Here is an 18964-nt window from a genome sequence, read left to right on the forward strand (position 1 = left end):
AACTACATCTACATCTATCAACCTATACACCTCAAAAACCTGATACTGAGTTTAAAAAAATCAAGCTATTGAAAGACAGTGTTATACATATCTGTAAAAATTTAATACAAAAACCAACACCACATATCACTTAGATACATGTACAAATGTATAGTAAAAGTATAAAACAAGGATGTGAAATATACTTAATCTCAAGACAGTTGTTACTTTGTGTAGAGAGGGGTAACAGGACTTGAACAGTTGGGGTTGTTAAGAGTGATTATGTAACTGCATCCTTTCCCCCAAGGGATAAAAATGGACATAATTTATATTTATAGGTGGTGGATAAATGGGCACTTGCTCTGTCATTTTCTGGATGTTTTAAAAATTTTACAATTAAAACATATACACTTATTTTAAAAACAAACAAAAGACATATTAACATATAATGTCCAAGCTGATAATCACCTTGGAAGATCATCTAATATAAACCTCCCTACTTCACTAAAAAAAATTAGAAAAGATATCAGAATAAAAATACGATACAGGCTGGATGCAGTGGCTCATGTCTATAACCCCAGCACTTTGGGAGGCCAAGGCAGGAGGATCACTTGAGCCCAGGAGTCAAGACCAGGCTGAGTAATATAGTGAAACTTCATCTCTACAAAAACAAACAAACTTTTTTTAAGAATGTAATAGGGTTTGTGTGGTGGCTCATGCCTGTAATCCCAGTACTTTCGGAGGTTGAGGCGGGCAGATCACCTGAGGTTAGGAGTTCGAAACCACCCTGGCCAACCTGGTGAAACCCTGTATCTACTAAAAATACAAAAATTAGCCAGGTGTGGTGGTGCACACCTGTAGTCCCTGCTACTCAGGAGGCTGAGGCAGGAGAATCACTTGAACCCAGGAGGCGGAGGCTGCAGTGAGCCAAGACTGCACCACTGTACACCAGCCTGGGCAACAGTGTGAGACTCCATCTCAGGAGGGGAAAAAAAAAAAAATATATATATATATATATATAAAACACATATAAAATACATATAATAACATATAATATAATATAAGATTGTACCAGGGCAATTTTGGACAGATACTGGGTTATCCGAAACAGTACTTTGGGGAATTAGATCTTGACCATTTAAGAGAGAGATTAGCCCCAATTTCTCAAAACCTGGCACTGACTAGCAATATGGACAATGTGTGCACCGCCCTCGCTCCGCCTCCCCTCCTAGGAATGCCATGTCAAATTTAGCACAGGCATAGGCAGTAAAACTGACCCCTAGTTCTGCCTATCACTATTTAAAATTACTTTGAGTGTTGAGGACTGTCCCCACAGCAGATATCTAAAAGTAGGCCTGAAAGAACTAGAAAGTAGTTCATGCATCCAGCAGTTACAAATGCCTAAAACTGTACATGAAAAAACAAAACAAATAAAAAAACGAACTGAGAGCAAACATTTACTGTTCTCTCATAATCTTCAATCCAGGATTTAAGAAATTATTTAGTATCAGTTGAGATATGTGACCAACCCATTCTCCAGCTGAGATCCATCTATTTTTAAATTCACTCCCCCAGCCTTTCATTCAGCCTAAAAGAGGGAATAAGAATGGCAAGGTGGGGAGGACTTATCCCATACTGAGTTAAATAAGACCACAAAATCTTTTTATTTTTACAATATTTGAAACACAGTATACTGAGCAATAAATTTAAAGAAATATGCATGATTTGAAATGCAGAAATCTTGATTTATGTGTATGAAAGACCAAAATTAGCTCAGTTCGTCTAATACACTACACTTAAGTGTTCTTCGATACTATAGTCAACTTTTCAGAAATATTCCCATTCTGTGAAGCAGGATGTATTCCTACCTTAATTACCAAACTTTATCCATGTAACTTCCTTTCTCCCACTCTGTTCTTTAAACATGTTCAACATGTTACAGAGATGGCAAAATGTATTAAAAAAGGGAATGAGAATGAAGCAGCTTAAGTAACTAGGAAAACTTTACACTTCTTAGAAACTGAATTTGGATGATCTTAAACAGCATATTTTCTTTTCTTTTTCTTTTTCTTTTTTTTTTTTGAGATGAAATCTTGCTTGCCCAGGCTGGAGTGCAATGGCGTGATCTGAGCTCACTGCAACCTCTACCTCCCAGGTTCAAGCGATTCTTGTGCCTCAGCCTCCCAAGTAGCTGGGATTACAGACGTGCACCACCATGCCTAGCTAATTTTTGTATTTTTAGTAGAGACAGGGTTTCACCATGTTGGCCAGGCTGGTCTTGAACTCCCGACCTCAGGTGATCCGTGTGCCTCGGCCTCTCAAAGTGCTGGGATTACAGGCGTGAGCCAAGGCGCCCAGCCTAAACAGCATATTTTCAATCACCAACACACAACATGACCGCTGACTTCAGAAAACTAGGAAAGAAAAATGTTACCCAATTAATCTTTGTGTGAAATAGGATTTATCCATTAGTATACACATCACATATAATAGGTGCACAAAAGATTTTTTCAATTCCCAAAACAAAAACAAATATTTAGCAAAGATAATATAAATATCCTTATTTATGGCACATTGTAAGATTATCAATATTGGTGCATATAACCACAGAGACACAATAAATAGAATTCTTAGGAAAAATGTATTAAGACAATTAACAAGCTGGAAATAACCCATATTTCCCCTTATGACCCATTAGCTTTATATAGAAAACACTGCTGTGCACTTCGTCCTTTGCTTTCTAAAGAACAGCATTATGGTTCACATCTGTTAAGAGACAAAAAAGTATTTGTTGGAAGTATGAAAGGAAGAAATTCCTGTACTGTTACATGCAGTGCTAAAGGAATCATCTGAGAAGAAAATAAAGGACATGAGTTTAACATGAGCTTTAGAGAGGAACAAGAGTGCAAGAAAGTGACAAAATGTGACATATGTCCATAGTGAATACATGGTGCTTTATTGTTTTCAGTACTTGTATATTTAATTAGGAGGTGGAAAGACTCACAATTTATTCTGCATCACAAAGATTATAAAAATATATGAGTTGGGGTGTTGGCTACAGTACACAAAGGCAATTCTAAGACTACTTATTAACAGAAGCTTGAAATGGATAAGCCATCCCTTCCGATTTCATTACATGAAAAGAACCTGTGTAGAAATATAGCAATGGTAGCATCTTCATTCAGCCCACAGCTATGTAATTTGTATGTAAGAGTGCTTATCTTAAATATGAAAAGGAACATCCTGAATTGCCGAAAGTATATACAACGGCACACATCCAGAACTAGAAAAGAGCTACCAAGCCTGCATGCTATGAAGACGTGGGTCAAAAAATTTTTCTCATGTTTGGTTTCTATAACTAAAGTCTGTGCTAGACTAACCTCAACTGATCCGGAGGAGATGAACTTCTGGAACACACTGAACTGTTAAGAGTCAAAGCATTAGACTCTACACTGTTCAGCCAACAGTTTTAAGAAAAATTTTATCCTACTTGTATGAGTGTTCAGGGCTCAAATACTACCTCTATGCTCTTATTTGAAACACAGATGCAGACCTTAATAAATAAAGTCTTACATCAGACTCTCTTCTATAATTCACATGTGATTCCTTACACGAGATTCCTGTTCAGATTTCCTGAAAATGAACTATAGGAATAATCTTATCCAATATGATTCTATGTCCCCTAAAAATATCTTTTCCTTTCAGGTCAATCTTATGATTCACTTGCCATTGATCAGATTAATGCAACAGGTCTGGTACAGCAAATTACAAAAGAGATTTGACTTTTGATTAATACACTGAATAATGTATCACAAACTATTAAGATCTATTGTCCATGTCAAATGGAGTTCACATATTTAAAATGAATTCACATACTAAAAACTCCCCAAAACAATGTTTCTAAAAAGTTTTTTTTTTTTTTTTTTGAGAGGGAGTCTCACTCTGTCGCCAGGCAGTAGCGTGATCTTGGCTCACTGCAACCTCCGCCTCCTGGATTCAAGCGTTTCCCCCGCCTCAGCCTCCTGAGTAGCTGGGACTACAGACATGCGGCACCACGTCCGGCTAATTTTTTTTTTTTGTATTTTAGTAGAGATGGGGTTTCACCATGTTGGCCAGGATGGTCTCGATCTCCTGACCCTGTGATCTGCCCACCTCAGCTTCCCAAAGTGCTGGGATGACAGGCGTGAGCCACGCACTTGGCCTCTAAAAAGCTTCTTAACCTACATTTTCAAGAATGATCACATTTGAAAAGCATACTCTTTTAAAACAAAGCAACTGTCACCTTCATTTGACAGAAGAAGGAACAAAGGCTTCAAAAGCTAAATAACCTGCTCATGACCATTATGAAGCTAGTTAAAACAACCTCAAGACCAAAAGACAGTGCTCCTTCCTCCATTTCAATGACTCTGACGCACTTAAAATTTTACAAATAATTTTTAGGGATATCAGTCATAAGGCTTAGAATCAAATAGTAACGACTCATGTACAAAGACCGGTATTTTTTAAGAATGCTCAGCTGGGCATGGTAGCTCACACCTGTAATCCCAGCACTTTGGGAGGCCAAGCGGCTTGAGGCCAGGAGTTTGAAACCAACCTGAACACGGCAAGACCCCATCTCCACAAAAAAATAAAAAAATAAAAAAATTAGCCAGGCATGGTGGCATATGCTAATCCCACCTACTCAGGAGGGTGAGATGGGAGGATCACTCAAGCCCGAGACCGCAATGAATTATGACAGCACCACTGCACTCCAACTTGGGCAACACAGCGAGACCCTGTCTCTAAACAAATAAATAAAAGTAAAATAAACAAAAAGAAAATGCTAACTTTATTTCACTCTCAGATAGGCCTAATAATTAATAAGCTTCTTTTTGAATTATTATCCATAATGGCATTTACCTGTTACAGATAACTCAGATCAAAGCACTATTAAGCAACATTTTTGATAGCAAATGAAAACAAAAGCTGGCAAAGAAACTGTGTATTAGTAAGTCATTCCATTAAAAAAAAGGACTTGGCCAGGTGTTGTGGCTCATGCCTGTAATCCCAACACACTGGAAAGCTGAAGTAAAAGCCAAGGAGTTCAACACCAGCCTGGGCAACACAGTGAGACCCCCATCTCTATAAAACAAAAATTTTTAATATTATCTTTTTACAAAGGACTTAATTATATGGCATCTTTAAGTTATTTCAAACACTTCATGTTTGGATTATGGAATGTTTCTAGAAGAATTAACACTATTTCTATTTAAGGTAATTTTACATCATTTCCTTTATTAGAAGAAATAACAGATCTGCGGATGGCATTTTGTGAAGGCTGCCTTCTATTAATAGTGTACAAAACACTCATATGTCTCCAAAAAGGTGGGTGAGTAATCACAAAGCAAGTGTTAACTATTCATCCCAAAAGGTAGGACAGAACATGTGCCAATGTGTGCAGAGTCCTGAACTAAAGACTTAGACTCTGGTTCTGACACCTGGGTGACTTTAAGAAAATCATTTTGAAGTTTTGCACTCCAATTTCCTCATGTATAAAATGACTGGAGCAGCTGACCTCATAGACAATCCTACTCAGGTAGCATCTATCTATGTATTGCCAGAAGACAGAATAATAATCATGCCCCCCAAAATGAGAGTATTTGAAGACAACTGCCGGAGCAAAAAATTTAAATTCTATATACATACATACACACACACACACACACACAAATACTAATACACTACATGCCAGATACTGGGGTGGTGAGCTGGGACCAAGGCATGAAGTAATGCATGTGCCAGAGGGATGAACTTTTTAAAAGGAGTAAAAAAGTAAATCTTTAGAGTAGCAGCTGGTGAGTAGGAGGTATTGAGTCCATAGAACTGCTCTTAGATTGGAAGGGCACGGGAGAATGAAGTTCCATTATGTGATAGGGTTTTACACACACACACACACACACACACACAGACACACACCACATAAATGTGAGAAAGTCACTCAACTATAAGCATTCAAAAAAGACAGACATCTTTCTTGTCTTTGTGGCTCCTGTACTTAGCTCAGCTCATAGAAGCCACAGGAGGAACCTAATAAATGTTAGTTGATCATTTACTGATTTACCAATAACTAATTCATGCCTGCTCTAGTGCTGTGGTCTGAATATGTCTCCCAAAATTCATGTTGAAAGCCTAACCTCCAAGGTGATAGTATTAAGAGGTGGGGCCTTTGGGAGGCTTTGCCGTCATTAATGGAATTAATGCCTCTATAAAAGAGGCCCTATAGAGCCCCGTCTACTCTTCTACTACATGAGGTAATGGTGAAAAGACAGCTAGCTGTCTATGAACAAGGGAAGTGGGCCCTCACTAAGATGTCAAATTTGTTGGTACCTTGATCTTGGACTTCTCAGCCCCCAGAACCGTGAGAAATAAACTTCTGTTGCTTATAAGCCATGCTGTCTGTGGTGTTTTGTAATAGCATCCAGAACAGACTAAGACATCTAGTAACACATTCTCTGGTAAACACTAGGAATTCCTCGCCTTAAAGAGTTCATAGCTAATGAGAAAAGAAATAAACGATATAAAGGATAACATGCTGTAGTCCACTATATACAAGGTGCTTCTAGACCATTCAGAAAAACTGGATAGGAAGATTTCTAAGGTAATACTTATTGAGTGCCTACGTGTTAGGCGTTTTACATACTTTAAGGCTCACAACTCTGGGGAAGTTTCACCAACCCATTTTACAGATAACAAAACTGTGACTTACCAAGATTAATAAGGCCAGAATTAAAAGTAGGGTCTAATTCCAAAGATATTACCACTATACATACCAAGATGTCTTGTTACATTTTATCCTTACATTTGGCAGTGAGGGGAAAACTCAAAAACCAGTCAAAAAACTTTTGTCCTGAACCAACATAAAAAGAGCACCTAAGACTTCATCCAGTATTTTACTGAAAGATCACTTCTAAAAGTCTGTCTTCACCCCGATCTAAAAATTAGAAAACTAATTTTCTTTCAGCAGCTGCATATGTACATAATGTAGTGTTTCTACATTTAGACCTATACAATTATAGGTCTAAACAAAATATGTGTAACATGACTGGAGAACATAACTAGCAGTCATTTAAGAAAATGGACATTTGGAAACATCACTTCAAGAGCTTGGGATGAAAAATTTTGCTATGATCTATAAATCTGGATCATTCCACTGACTGACACTGAGAGAAACAGTGTATTACCACGGTTTACACAGTAAATTTTTTTGGAGGGGAGAGGGAGGAGATTGAAATAGAAATGATCTAAAGTTTAAGAAATACAACTGATTAAATGTTACATGTCAAAGACACTGCAGGTACCCAATAAATCCTGTTAAATGGACTACACATGTGGGATGAGAACACGTTTTCCCCACACCTCTGACTAGTATGTACCTTTCTTAGGAAGTTATTTTTTCAGCCATGAAAAAAAAGGGCAGAATTTAGGACAGATAAAACATAAGTAGCTTATAAATCCTCTGAAAGGAAATCAAAACACAGTTATTTTGTATCTCTGTACAAAGTTAAGCTCCTCAGGGACAGGGGCAATGTCCAGAGGATGGTGAGCATACTACTTAGCAAACTAATGCAGGTTAATAAATATTGACACAGTAAGACTTGCATAGTTTACATTCTAATTTTGTAAAGATTATGAGTTACCTCTTCATATTCTGTTCTTGTATTTCTCCTATGTATATCATAAATACACAAAAATTGCAAATTATTTCTTGAAGCTATTTTCTTTTTTATTTTTTGGTCAAGTCTATTAGTGTTTCTTAAAAGGGCTTCTGGTCATCCTTAGGGCTTATCAGTAGCATCATTAATATTGTATTCATTTCACTAAAAATGTGGTAAGTAGCTTAGATTTAAAAACAGGATCTAATTTCAAAGCTATTTCCACTATACACACCAAGATAAAACTTTCTTATCTCTCCTAAATTCTAAATTTTACATGATTTACCAAATCACCTCTTAAGTAAGAGTACTTACTGATCAGAAGTGTGATACAAACACCTTATCCCACTTGTCCAATTTATTCAACAAAATTGATTGGGTAACTTTGTGTCTCTGACAGGTAACTTTCAACAGTTGTATTTCTTAAACTTTAGGTCGTCTCCCAAAAAAATCTGTAATAATTTGCTGCTTCTCTCAATATTGCAGGCAGTGAAATGATCCAAAATTACGGGTCATATCCACATTCCTTCATGATTGAGGTTAACTATGCACTGTAAACCCCATATGCTATTAGTTTACATTTTCAACAGCACCCTCGCCACTTAAAAATCTCAAACAGATTTTGTACTGTTACTAATTTAGCACATCCATAAAAAGTCATTAAAAAAATTTAGACGCTAAATTCTCTTTCAAGGTTGCCAAGCTTCACCAGTGTCTGTATTAAAATTATTTTTAAAATGTTACGGACTAAGGCATTTGGTACATTCAATTCTACCTTTACCAACAAAAGCCTTTACCACCAAGATGAGGAAAGCATCCTTTTCATTTTCTACACTGAAAAGTGGGGGGGAAGGCCAACTGCTTGCATGCAGGTCTGCACATAACACAGCAGTCTCTGGCAAAGCCAATAACTCACGTTCAACTTCAGAAATCCTGGTGGCCGGCAACACAGAGTAATCTGTGCGCACAACCCTTGGGCTTGACATACCACTTCATACGCCCTCCCTTCCCATCAATCCACCCCCAAAACCCCAACCCACCAAGTACACGGCTAAATATGTCTTCCCCAAGAGAGCCAAAAACCTCGAAAACGCCGAGAAAGAGCTCCCCTTTGAAGGAAAGGGCCTGCCCTTCCCCGCCTGGGGCCCCGGCTGGCTCGACAATCCTGGCTCCTTGGAGGCCCAAATCTCGACGCCTCGCACGTCCCGCCCCGCCCCGGGCCCGCTCGCGTCCCCTCGGGCGACAAAACCCTCCCGCCGGCGCTCAGCCAGGACTGACAGTTACGGCTGCAGCAGCAGCGGCCACCAGGGGCCTACTTCTGGCACCAGCCCCTTCGGACTACGCGCCCCCAAACACTCGCCTCGGCGGCGGGGGGCGGGGAAGGGGGGTGTCGACCTCGCCACAGCGGGCCCCGAAGGCCGGCCGAGTGACGGAGGGGAGCCAGCGCCGCCTGGCGCAGGCCGCGGCAACACTGACCTGTCGTCGCCCCCGCGCCTGGGCTGCGGCGGCCGCCTCACTGGTCGTAGTCGCCCTCGCCCGCCGCCTCCGCCCGCCACCGCCTCGTTCTCTTTCGCTGCCGCCACCGCCGGGGCTCATGCGGGACCCGCGCTTCCTTATCCGGAAAACGAGGCCGGGAAAGGGAGCGCCGGAGCCGCCGAAATCCCGGCGTTCGTCGCCAGCCGCCGCTGCCTGTCCACACCGGGGGGCTGAGGGGCCCTCCTGCCAGGGGCTACAGGCCGCGAGCTATTCCGAGGAGGAGCCGAAGGAGGCGCCGCCGCCCGCAGCCGAGCGCGCCGGGTCGGCAGAGGTGAAGCGTAAGTAGGCGGCGGATGGCGGGCGCTCGCGCTGGCGGATGGCTACGCGGCGGAGGGTTGCGCGAGCGAGCGAAGCCTGGTGTCTGGGGTCCTGGCGAAGGGAAAAGGCCCTGTCGTCTCCTGTAGTCACCCCGAGCCCAGCGCCACCATCTTGGTAGACACACGGATCTCGCGGCCGCGGCGCAAGACGGGAGGACTGGCTGGGCGGGCCGAGTATCCCGGCAGGCAGCGCGCGCCGCCCGGCCGGGCGAGGGCTCCAGGCCGGGACGCGGGGACGTGGGGCGGGGCCGAGACGCGCGGGAGGGCGCCGCGCTCCGCCCCTCCTTCCCTCGCCGGCCCCGCCTCCCTCCCGCTTGCCGTCGCCGCCGGCGCACGGGCCATTGGGAAGAGGAGGTGGCCCGCGGCCCCTCGGAGTCCCACCAGGCTCGGTAGCCATCTTGCGACTGGACAGAAAGGATAATCCCTCCTTTTAGTTTCTGCTGTCTGTGACCCAAAAGAATAAACCTGGGACTTCCAGAAGCCCTCTGGGTTCCCCCGCCCAGGAGGGTTGCAGAGCCCCTTGGTGTACCCAGCGGAGGAACGCCTCCCACTTTGTTGGAAGACGAATGGCTCCGGAAGTTAGCTGAAACCGCAGGAATAGCCCCCAGCCCCGAGGCGGGGCAGGTGCCTGCCGTTATTAGCTTTTCGACCCCAACCCTTTTCTATCTGGAGCTGCCTTTGTAGATGTTGCAGGGGTGCCCCGAGAGTGCAGGCCAGATTTTAGAGGACCAAGGTCATCTACTTAGGCTTCTTGCCAACACAGGATGTGTCAACTAGTTTATCAGAGACGAAGGTAAAGTCCCGTCTCCTGCAGTTGTTGACGTTCAGTAGGTTGTTGGTAAAGAAAAGTGGCTCCCTGGTTGACCCCTGCTGGATAGAGGCTAATTTTGATCCATATGACAGCTGAACCTAGTTAAAGCCATTAAAATTAAATCCATTTACAGTCATATTTGGTACCAGGGTCACCGTTTTAAAAGGGGTGTGTGTGTGTGTGTGTATAGCTTTACAAACTTGCTAGCAAAGCCAAAAGAGTATCACTAACAATTCATAGTGTTACAACTTGCAACTTTGTTGATAAGCCCTTGAAGTACTATATGAGTACCCATGTCTAGTATTCAGATTTTTTATATCAACAGTCGTACATAGCAATGTATCTTTTTTAAATTTATTTTTATTTTTAAACTTAGAGATGGAGTCTTGCTATGTTAGGCCAGGCTGGTCTCGAGCTCTTGGCCTCAAGTGATCCTCCCACCTTGGCCTCCCAATGTTCTGGGACTACAGGCATGAGCCACAGTACTAGGCCAGCAGTGTATTTTTTAACTGTCAGTCTTGGAACATCTTTTTTATATAGCCAAGTGTGTGGGTGTGTGTGTGTATCCCGCTTCACAACTATAATCAACTATTGAAAAACCAACAATAAGCTAGAAGAATTTAAGTTATTCTAGGACAACTGATGATAAATGATAGTATTAAGCCATACTCGATTTTAAGATGTTTTAACTAGCTCTTTACTCACTTTTCATTTCCTCTCATTACACATCCACATTTGGAAACTATTTACTGTTATATTTCATGGAAAGGACTAGTAAGAATTATAATCTTTAAAAAAATTTATCTTTGCAAGTTTTCAAAATAGGCAACAAAGAATGTAAATCTTTAAGGGCTTTATTGTTGGACTAATTAAAACATACCATTTCTACTATATCTATCATATGGAGATACTTACAGGTATTCTTCCTTTTAAGTAGAAATTGCCAATAAATTAAGTGTAATTTTATAATGGCCTGGTGTATCAAAGTGTGGCGGAAATCCCTGAGTTCCAAAAAGATTAAAGACCGAAGGGAAATAAGTCTGCTTTTAGCTAGATGTCAGAATGACTATTCATTGCTTTACTGAGATCAAGGAGGATCTTAATTCCTCCTGGAGAAATTACCTATATCCCTTTTAGTTCATAAATTTTAAATATGTATTCTTATATGTGACAGTATTAGACTTCTTTCAAGATCTCACTGTGCTTTTTGCTTTATCCATTTTCAAGTTTAGAAATGTTTGCTGATCAAACTTACCAACATAAATACTTTCAGGAATCCTTAAGATACTAGCAGTGTTCCACTTCCCTATACATCTGTTTATATGAAAAAACAATTTTCCCATATCAGACCCATGTTTTTTTTTTTTAGGTGTGTTTTTCCCAGAAAAACAACTTTGCATCTGCTAAGTGAACAGTGATTTCTTCAGACTTTTCTAGTCAAAATGAGACCCAGTAGTTTCTAATAATTTTCTCATTTCAGGTGTACAGTAAAAAGAGCAATTTAATTTTATAAACATCTGCATCAATGCCTCGAGCAAACTTTGAGCTAATGTTTACCCAGAACTATTTATGTGTCATACATTGGACTACTTGAACTACTATTTATGTGCCAGATCTTGGGAAACAATAAAAGATGAACAATCTCTATTCCTGCCCTCAAGAACTTGCAGTTCAAGAGGAAGTCACACCTGTAAGATTGGACACTTTTTCAGAGTAACCCAACACTTCATTGAGCATGGGGGGTACCTACTAATATGTATCTGCTAATACTAGCAAACTTTTTATTTTATTATTATTATTATTATTTTTTGAGACGGAGTCTCGCTCCGTCGCCCATGCTGGAGTGCAGTGGCGCAGTCTCGGCTCATTGAAAGCTCCACCTCCCGGGTTCATGCCATTCTCCTGCCTCAGCCTCATGAGTAGCTGGGACTAGAGGTGCCCGCCACCACGCCCGGCTAATTTTTTGTATTTTTAGTAGAGACGGAGTTTCACCGTGTTAGACAGGATGGGCTCGATCTCCTGACCTCGTGATCCGCCCGCCTCGGCCTCCCAAAGTGCTGGGATTACAGGCGTGAGCCACCACGCCCAGCCAACAAACTTTTTTTAAAGGAAACGTTTTGCCCCGAATTGCTGGTGAAGTTGTTTTTTGACAGAGCTGTTTTATTGCTGAAGATTTCTTATTGATGCCAGTCATAACAGATGAATCAAAATGCAAGAACAACTTTTTTTTACTACTCAGCATGCCTTAGGATCAGAAATAAGAGCATGGAAGAGACAAAATTCAGATATGGTGGGATAGAAGTCACTGTTGCTATTTTTAGGCTGCATCCAAATGTTACACACTCAACTTTTGAAAAACACTAAGCTTTCAATATATGAATAGCTCCCATTATTTAAGAAATACTGTTAAGCAAGCTTAGCTCCGTGAAGAACACTGTCTGGCATATGATAAGTGCTCAGTAAATGTTAGTGCTTAGTAGTATTAGTATTATATGTATCATTATTTAGTACTGCACACATCAGGCATGAACTCCTACATACCCCCACCCTTATGCATACAGACCTGTCTAAATTTGCATTCTTTCTGACTTCGAGTCTTAAGGTAGAAGCCATCCTTCTGTCCTTTCTACAGGTAATTTTTATTTCTTGAGGGAAGGGAGATTGACTCAAGACTCTTACTCCCGTAATCATTCCCGCTCCTGTTCATAAATTCTCCCTCTACTTTGTCCCTTCTATTTAGAAAAGCTGTCTATACTTGGATTGCTATTACCTTCCAAATTCCTCTTCAACTACAGAAATTTAGCAGCTCCCTCCATTTTACTATATACATTGCTTGTATCAATTTCAGTGTGGCATAATGGCCAAATTGAAAGGTTGCTTCTCAGTTTTCATAACGTCTGATCTCTCTGCAGCCTTCCACACTGCTGACCACTGCCTCCTGGAAACTGCCCCTTAGGTTCTGTCACCTTACATTCTCTGCTCTTCTGCCTTGTGTTAGGCCACTCTTTCTCAGGTCTCCTGTGCAGAATCCTCCCTCCACATTCTTGGTTCTCTTTGCCTACCATGTTATAATCTTTGACAGTACCATTTACGTATACTCTTCTATCACTTATTTCGGTCAGGAATCAAGTCTGAATCTTGAACACAGATCTCAGTCAGAAGCATCCGACACAGTATCTTCAACCCCTTATTGGAAACCTGTACTGGGTGTTCTACAGGTACCTCAAGCTCAACATGTTTAACATCAAACCCCTGAGTTTGTTCTGTTTTCCACCATGGACTGAGATGTGATAACAGTGCAAAGGAGCAAGTTTTGGGAGAACAAGCAGGAATTTAGTTTTGGTAATGTTAAATTTGAGATACCTGTTGGATATCTGTTGTACAAACTGCTTCCTAGCTGACTTTTACGCATTCTGCTCTTTATCCATGATAATAGAACATCTAGCCAGACACTTGGTTGCCTATAATACACTCTTAAGTGTGGCTGTATCTCTTAAGTTCTGGCCAGTAGGATGTGAGGAGAAATTATGTATGCAACTTCCAGATCATTTTCTAAAAGAAATTGGGTGTCACTTGCCCTTTTGTCCTTTTCTGATGAATGTATGTATTGAATAGTTGGGGTAGTAAACCGTGTTGGAAGATGCTGTAGTTTGAATGATGGTGTCCCCTTCAAAATTCGTATTGAAACTTAATCCCCATTGTGATGATACTAAGCTGATGAAATCATGAGGGCCCTGCCTCATGGATGAATTAACACCTTGTAAAAGGACTGGAGGGAACTAGCTTAGGCTTTCTTTTGCCCTTCCATCCCTTTAGCCACACGAGGACACAGCATTCACCCCTTGCAGAGGATATAGCAATAAGGTCCCACCTTGGCAACAGCAGCCCTCACCAGACACTGAACCTGCTGGGGGTCTTGATCTTGTACTTCCCAGCCTTTAGAACTGTGAAAAAGTGTATTTCTGTTCTTCACAAATTTCCCAGTCTCGGGTATTTTGTTATACCAGCATAAACAGACTAAGACACTGGGAAACATTCTAGGGATTGCAGAGCAACAAGGTGGGGCCCTGAGGACTTAATTGGGCAGGTCCTGTGTACGAGGTCAACTCTGATATAAGACAACTACTAACTTCTATGATCTCCCATGGTTATTCTAAATCCCTTTAACTGCAGCTGACCTTGTGTCTTAATATCCAAGCAAAGATATCAGGAGGCAGTTGGATGTGGAAGTCTAGAGTTAGAGGAGAATGAAACCAACTCATCTTACATTCTTTGACTTGATTGGTGACTCTACCATCTATGGTGGTCCCCAGTCATAATAATGGTAGCAATCCTAGATTTCTTCCTTTCCCTCTCCTGGCAATTAAGAGGCAAAGTTGTATCTCTCTAAAGAATTGGCTTTAGAATTAGTGTAGCAAAGTGGCTGAGAGCACAGGCCCTCAACTTACTGGCAAGTGCAGAGATAGCAGGCAAGATTGTAAACCCCTTTCTGATTTAGTTCCCTCATCTATAAAATGGAGGTGTAGGGATTAAGTGTTAATATACATAAAGCTCTTAGAATAATGCTGGGCACATAGTACAACTCAACAAAGGCAGGCTTCCCCCCGCACCCATGCAAATCCCAGTTCTGCCAGTTACCAGAAATACAACCTTGAGTACCTCAATTGATATCTGTTTCCTCTTTAGGAAAGTGGGAAAAAATAATAGTACCATCCTCATAGGACCATTGTAATCCTTCATTCATCCATTCAGTACATATTTATTGAATGGATATGTGCCAGCACTGTTCTTGGTGCGGAGAATACAGCAATGAACAAAAACAGTCTACCCTCATGGAGTTTGTGATCCATGGAGGAAGAAAACCAACACATATGTGTTATGTCGGAATATGATATGTTAAGGAGAAATACAAAGCAAGGCAAAGGGAATAGGGAATGCTACAGGAGTTCCGTCATGCCGAGTGGCCAGGGAAGGTCTTATTGAAAAGAATTCGTTTAATCAGAGGCTTGACAGAAGTGAGGAATGAACTGTGGGAATATAAAGGAAAGAACCTTCTAGACAGAGGGGGCCCTGAAGCAGAAAGGTGCCTAAAGTCATCTAGGGACAGTAGCAAGGCATTGTGGCTAGAGAGAGAAAGGAGGAGTTGAAGATGAGCTCAGAGAAGTCACAGTGGGTCACAGCCTGGAGGACTTTGTAGCTTTTCCTAAGAACTTAGGTATTTGTGCTGAATGAGGTGGGAAGCCTCTGGAAGGGTTTGAGAGAGTTATGACAAGATCTGTAGAATAACTCTAGCTACTGTGTGGAGAATGGACAAAGATAGTGCATATGAGGTGTTTAGTGCCTGACACATGGGAGGTGTTCAATAAATGGTAATAGGCAATATCATCATCATCATTATCATAACATCCATTTATTTCCTTCTGTATATTTCCACTGCTACTACCTTAATTTAGACCCTTAGTGTTTAGACCCGTTGTGTTTCTGAACTAGACTGTAAGTTCCAGAAGGGTAAGATCATATTACCTCATTCACTATTTTAACCCCAACATTCAGAGAGTGCTGGTTCATATTATACTACTTTCCTGCCAAATGTCCTCATCACAGTATGTTTTCTTAAGAAACATGTGTTATCACCTTGCTGCCTTTCTTAACTCTATCAGTGGCTCACCATGGCCTTCTGAATAATGTCTAAACTCCAAAAACGGCCCATTGGATGTGGCCTCTGCCTCCATTCCAGCCCCATCTCCCACTTCCCACATGAATGTATTGCTTAGGCAGTACGTAAGCTTAAGAGTCATTTGGAGCTCTTTTGCATGCAGTTTATTCTACCTTTTAGACAAGTTCAAGCTCCTCCTCTGAGAAGCCTTTCAGATCTACTCAAGCAGGGTCATTGTTTATACCTCTGTGTGCCTTCTACATACTCGATGTATGTGCTTAGCACTTCTGTCTTCTCTTAAGCTTCTTGAGAGAGGAGAGCACCCTTGACTTCTTGTGTTCCCAGTATCTATCTCAATGGCTAAAACCTGGTAACTCCTCAAAAGAGGTTTGAATGAGTGAACCGGGCTTTGTGAGTGTAAAAGTTAAGAACTGAGACCAGCATGTCTAATAGAGGACCCCTTTACTGAGCTAACATGTAATAAAGTAGTGTATCTTTGAATGTTTCATTTTTCAGCTATGTCAAGTAGAGATACAAAGTGCAGTAGTGCCTGCTTATACAATTCAGTGGGAACAGAAAAATCAGGCAAATGAAATAAGTGTAAGAAATCTTAACTTCTTGTCAATTCCAATAAATATGCAACAATATTTTAATTAGAACCCTGGCATATGAAGTATAAAATTAAGATACTGAACAAGATGATCTATGAAGTCCTTCTAAAGCTATGACTTTTTCAACCACCAGTTTCATGAATTGCCTCTATAGCCAAGACCACACAAGAAGTTACTGGAGCAAAAACCTGGAAGTCTATCAAATCATGCTTTGACCTTGGTCATCCCAATCTCTTTGTGCCTGTCTTAACCCAGCTGGAGAGTAGGTGGAAAAGGGAAGCATTTCATTGAACACCAGCTGCTGCTGCTGCTAATCTGAGCTGTTCTGAATAAAACAGTTCCACTTGAATCAATGAAGCAGCCCTTAGAAATGTTTCTTTCTGACATGCGCATCATTTGAGTTGTTTGAAGTCATTCATACTACAATCCATATCTCTGATTCCATTTTAAATACATATCATACTGATTCCAGCACAGACTCTAACAAAATGATTTTTAAATCTAAGGAAATGCATTGATTAAATTAAATCTTAGTATTAAAGATGGTACAGACATTCTACACTTATTGTTTTTCTTCAGAATCTCTCAACTGAAAAAACATCTGACTAGGGAAGAATCGTGAGTATCATTTATAATTGATACACTATTTTGTTTTAGTACTGCTTGAGGCCCACATACAGAACATAAAATTCTGTTATCAAAATGATAAATGTTACTATGTGGACTCTTTGGCATTGCTTCAAACAAAATTTTATACTTAAAGCTTGACTTTTTAAAATTGTTGATTTTACTTTTATTTTGTAACATTAAATTAGCATACTACATATGGAAAGACCAAGATTTTTAAAGATAGTAATATAGATATCATTTATGACATACAAATTTTATATTGCTTTTTTTTTAAGTTACTGCTAAGCATAGTACTGACTGCATCCATATTTCAGTACTTACCACAAAGTTCCTGAAAGGACAGTACATTTCTGCAGATTAAATTTGTACACTCATTAGGTGCCAGTTGTTTAAATATATCTCATTAATTCATACAACATTCTTGGATATTATACACTTTATGGATTAGAAAATTGAGCTTAGAGTAAGTAAGCAACTTGCCCATGTCTTACAGCTAAAAACTAGTAGTGCTAGGATTTAAACCCACAGTTGTATTGTGTGTGCGCTCTTATTGTAGCATGTTGCTTTCCTAGAAGACAAAAATTTCAAAAATATATTTCATTGAAATGTTTCCTCATTCAATAATCCCTTTTTTCATTGCTTCATAGCAATCTTATAATATTCACAAATTATTACCCCAGCAGAAAACTCATTTTTTATACTGTCCATTCAAGACTGGGCATCTGGGAGTCCCAGCCATCTTCATCTGCCATCAATCCTTTCCAGCACTCTGTCCTGATTATGTGATACTGAGTCAGCTACTTAATTTATTTCAACTTCGATTTCTTCATTTGTAGAGGGGATAATATTGTGATGAGAAAAGAGATAACATGTTGCTAAGGACTTATTTTGTGCCTTAAGGACTTATTAATAATTGATTAAGCTCAATAAATGATGAATGAATGGACGAAGTTGTCTTAGTTTGTGTTTCTCCCAAAAACAGATCTTGAGACAATGATTTGAGTGCAAGTAATTTATTTGGGAGGTGATCCCTAGAAAAACTGGTAAGGAAGTAAGTGAGTTATGGAAGGGAGGAAACCAAAAAGGGTGTATTATCAATCAAGTGTCCACTTTGGGCAACTGGAATTTACTTATGTTGAAGAACTCTGGGAGCCAGTGTAGAACACACACTTCACAATTATCCTGCGAGTGTATAATGTTGTTATCCTCATCTGGCTGGCTTGCTGTGGTTGGGACACAGCAGCTCCAGCTGGTCAGAGAGAGCCCTAAGCAAGAAATGCAGGAGCTGGCAATTGAAACTAGGACTGGCGTACAATACAGTAGGAAGATCCAGGGCACCATTCGCATTTGCCACACAAATTAACGAACAAACGAGCCAAACTTGGTGAGTTGACTGCAATTCAGGTCTGGCCCTCATGATTGCAGGCTTAGAAACTGATTTAAGCCAGCCCACCAATCAAACTCACATTTAACAAACTCAAGAGATGGAATTATAAAATCAGAATGCCAGTTTATTGATGTAAATTGAAAAGTACCCATCAGAGGGACTGGAATGCTGGAAAGGACTGCTATGCAGGTGACCAGAGCATTTTTTCCCTGTAAGAAGACACACAGGGTCCCCACATAACAGAAGCTTCTTAGGAAGCTTGAAATCTAGACAAAGGGAAATGACAGAACAGGAATTGAAAGAACTGGACAGTTGATAACCTGATACATTCAACTTCTGTGAAGCA

General features: G+C 40.7%; 2 protein-coding genes and 1 long non-coding RNA gene across 3 annotated transcripts in view; 2 read left to right on the plus strand and 1 right to left on the minus strand.

Annotated features, from left to right (window-relative positions):
• UBE3A (ubiquitin protein ligase E3A) overlaps positions 1–9258 on the minus strand; it is a 101600-nt gene extending 92342 nt beyond the window's left edge. Inside the window, exon 1 of the mRNA XM_032175114.2 lies at positions 9147–9258. The gene's annotated coding sequence lies outside the window, so the exon portion shown is untranslated. The remainder of the gene's footprint in view (positions 1–9146) is intronic.
• LOC116481600 (serine/arginine repetitive matrix protein 1-like) overlaps positions 8728–18964 on the plus strand; it is a 125618-nt gene continuing 115381 nt past the window's right edge. Inside the window, exon 1 of the mRNA XM_032174298.2 lies at positions 8728–9484. Within this exon, the coding sequence (XP_032030189.1) occupies positions 8728–9484 (757 nt within the window). The remainder of the gene's footprint in view (positions 9485–18964) is intronic.
• On the plus strand, positions 9908–16954 carry LOC131381268 (uncharacterized). The gene is made up of 2 exons (XR_009209903.1): positions 9908–10316; positions 16735–16954. It is a non-coding gene; the product is annotated as an uncharacterized LOC131381268 (long non-coding RNA).

This window comes from Hylobates moloch, unplaced genomic scaffold (genome assembly GCF_009828535.3).
Source record: "Hylobates moloch isolate HMO894 unplaced genomic scaffold, HMol_V3 SCAFFOLD_14, whole genome shotgun sequence".
Taxonomy (NCBI): domain Eukaryota; kingdom Metazoa; phylum Chordata; class Mammalia; order Primates; family Hylobatidae; genus Hylobates; species Hylobates moloch.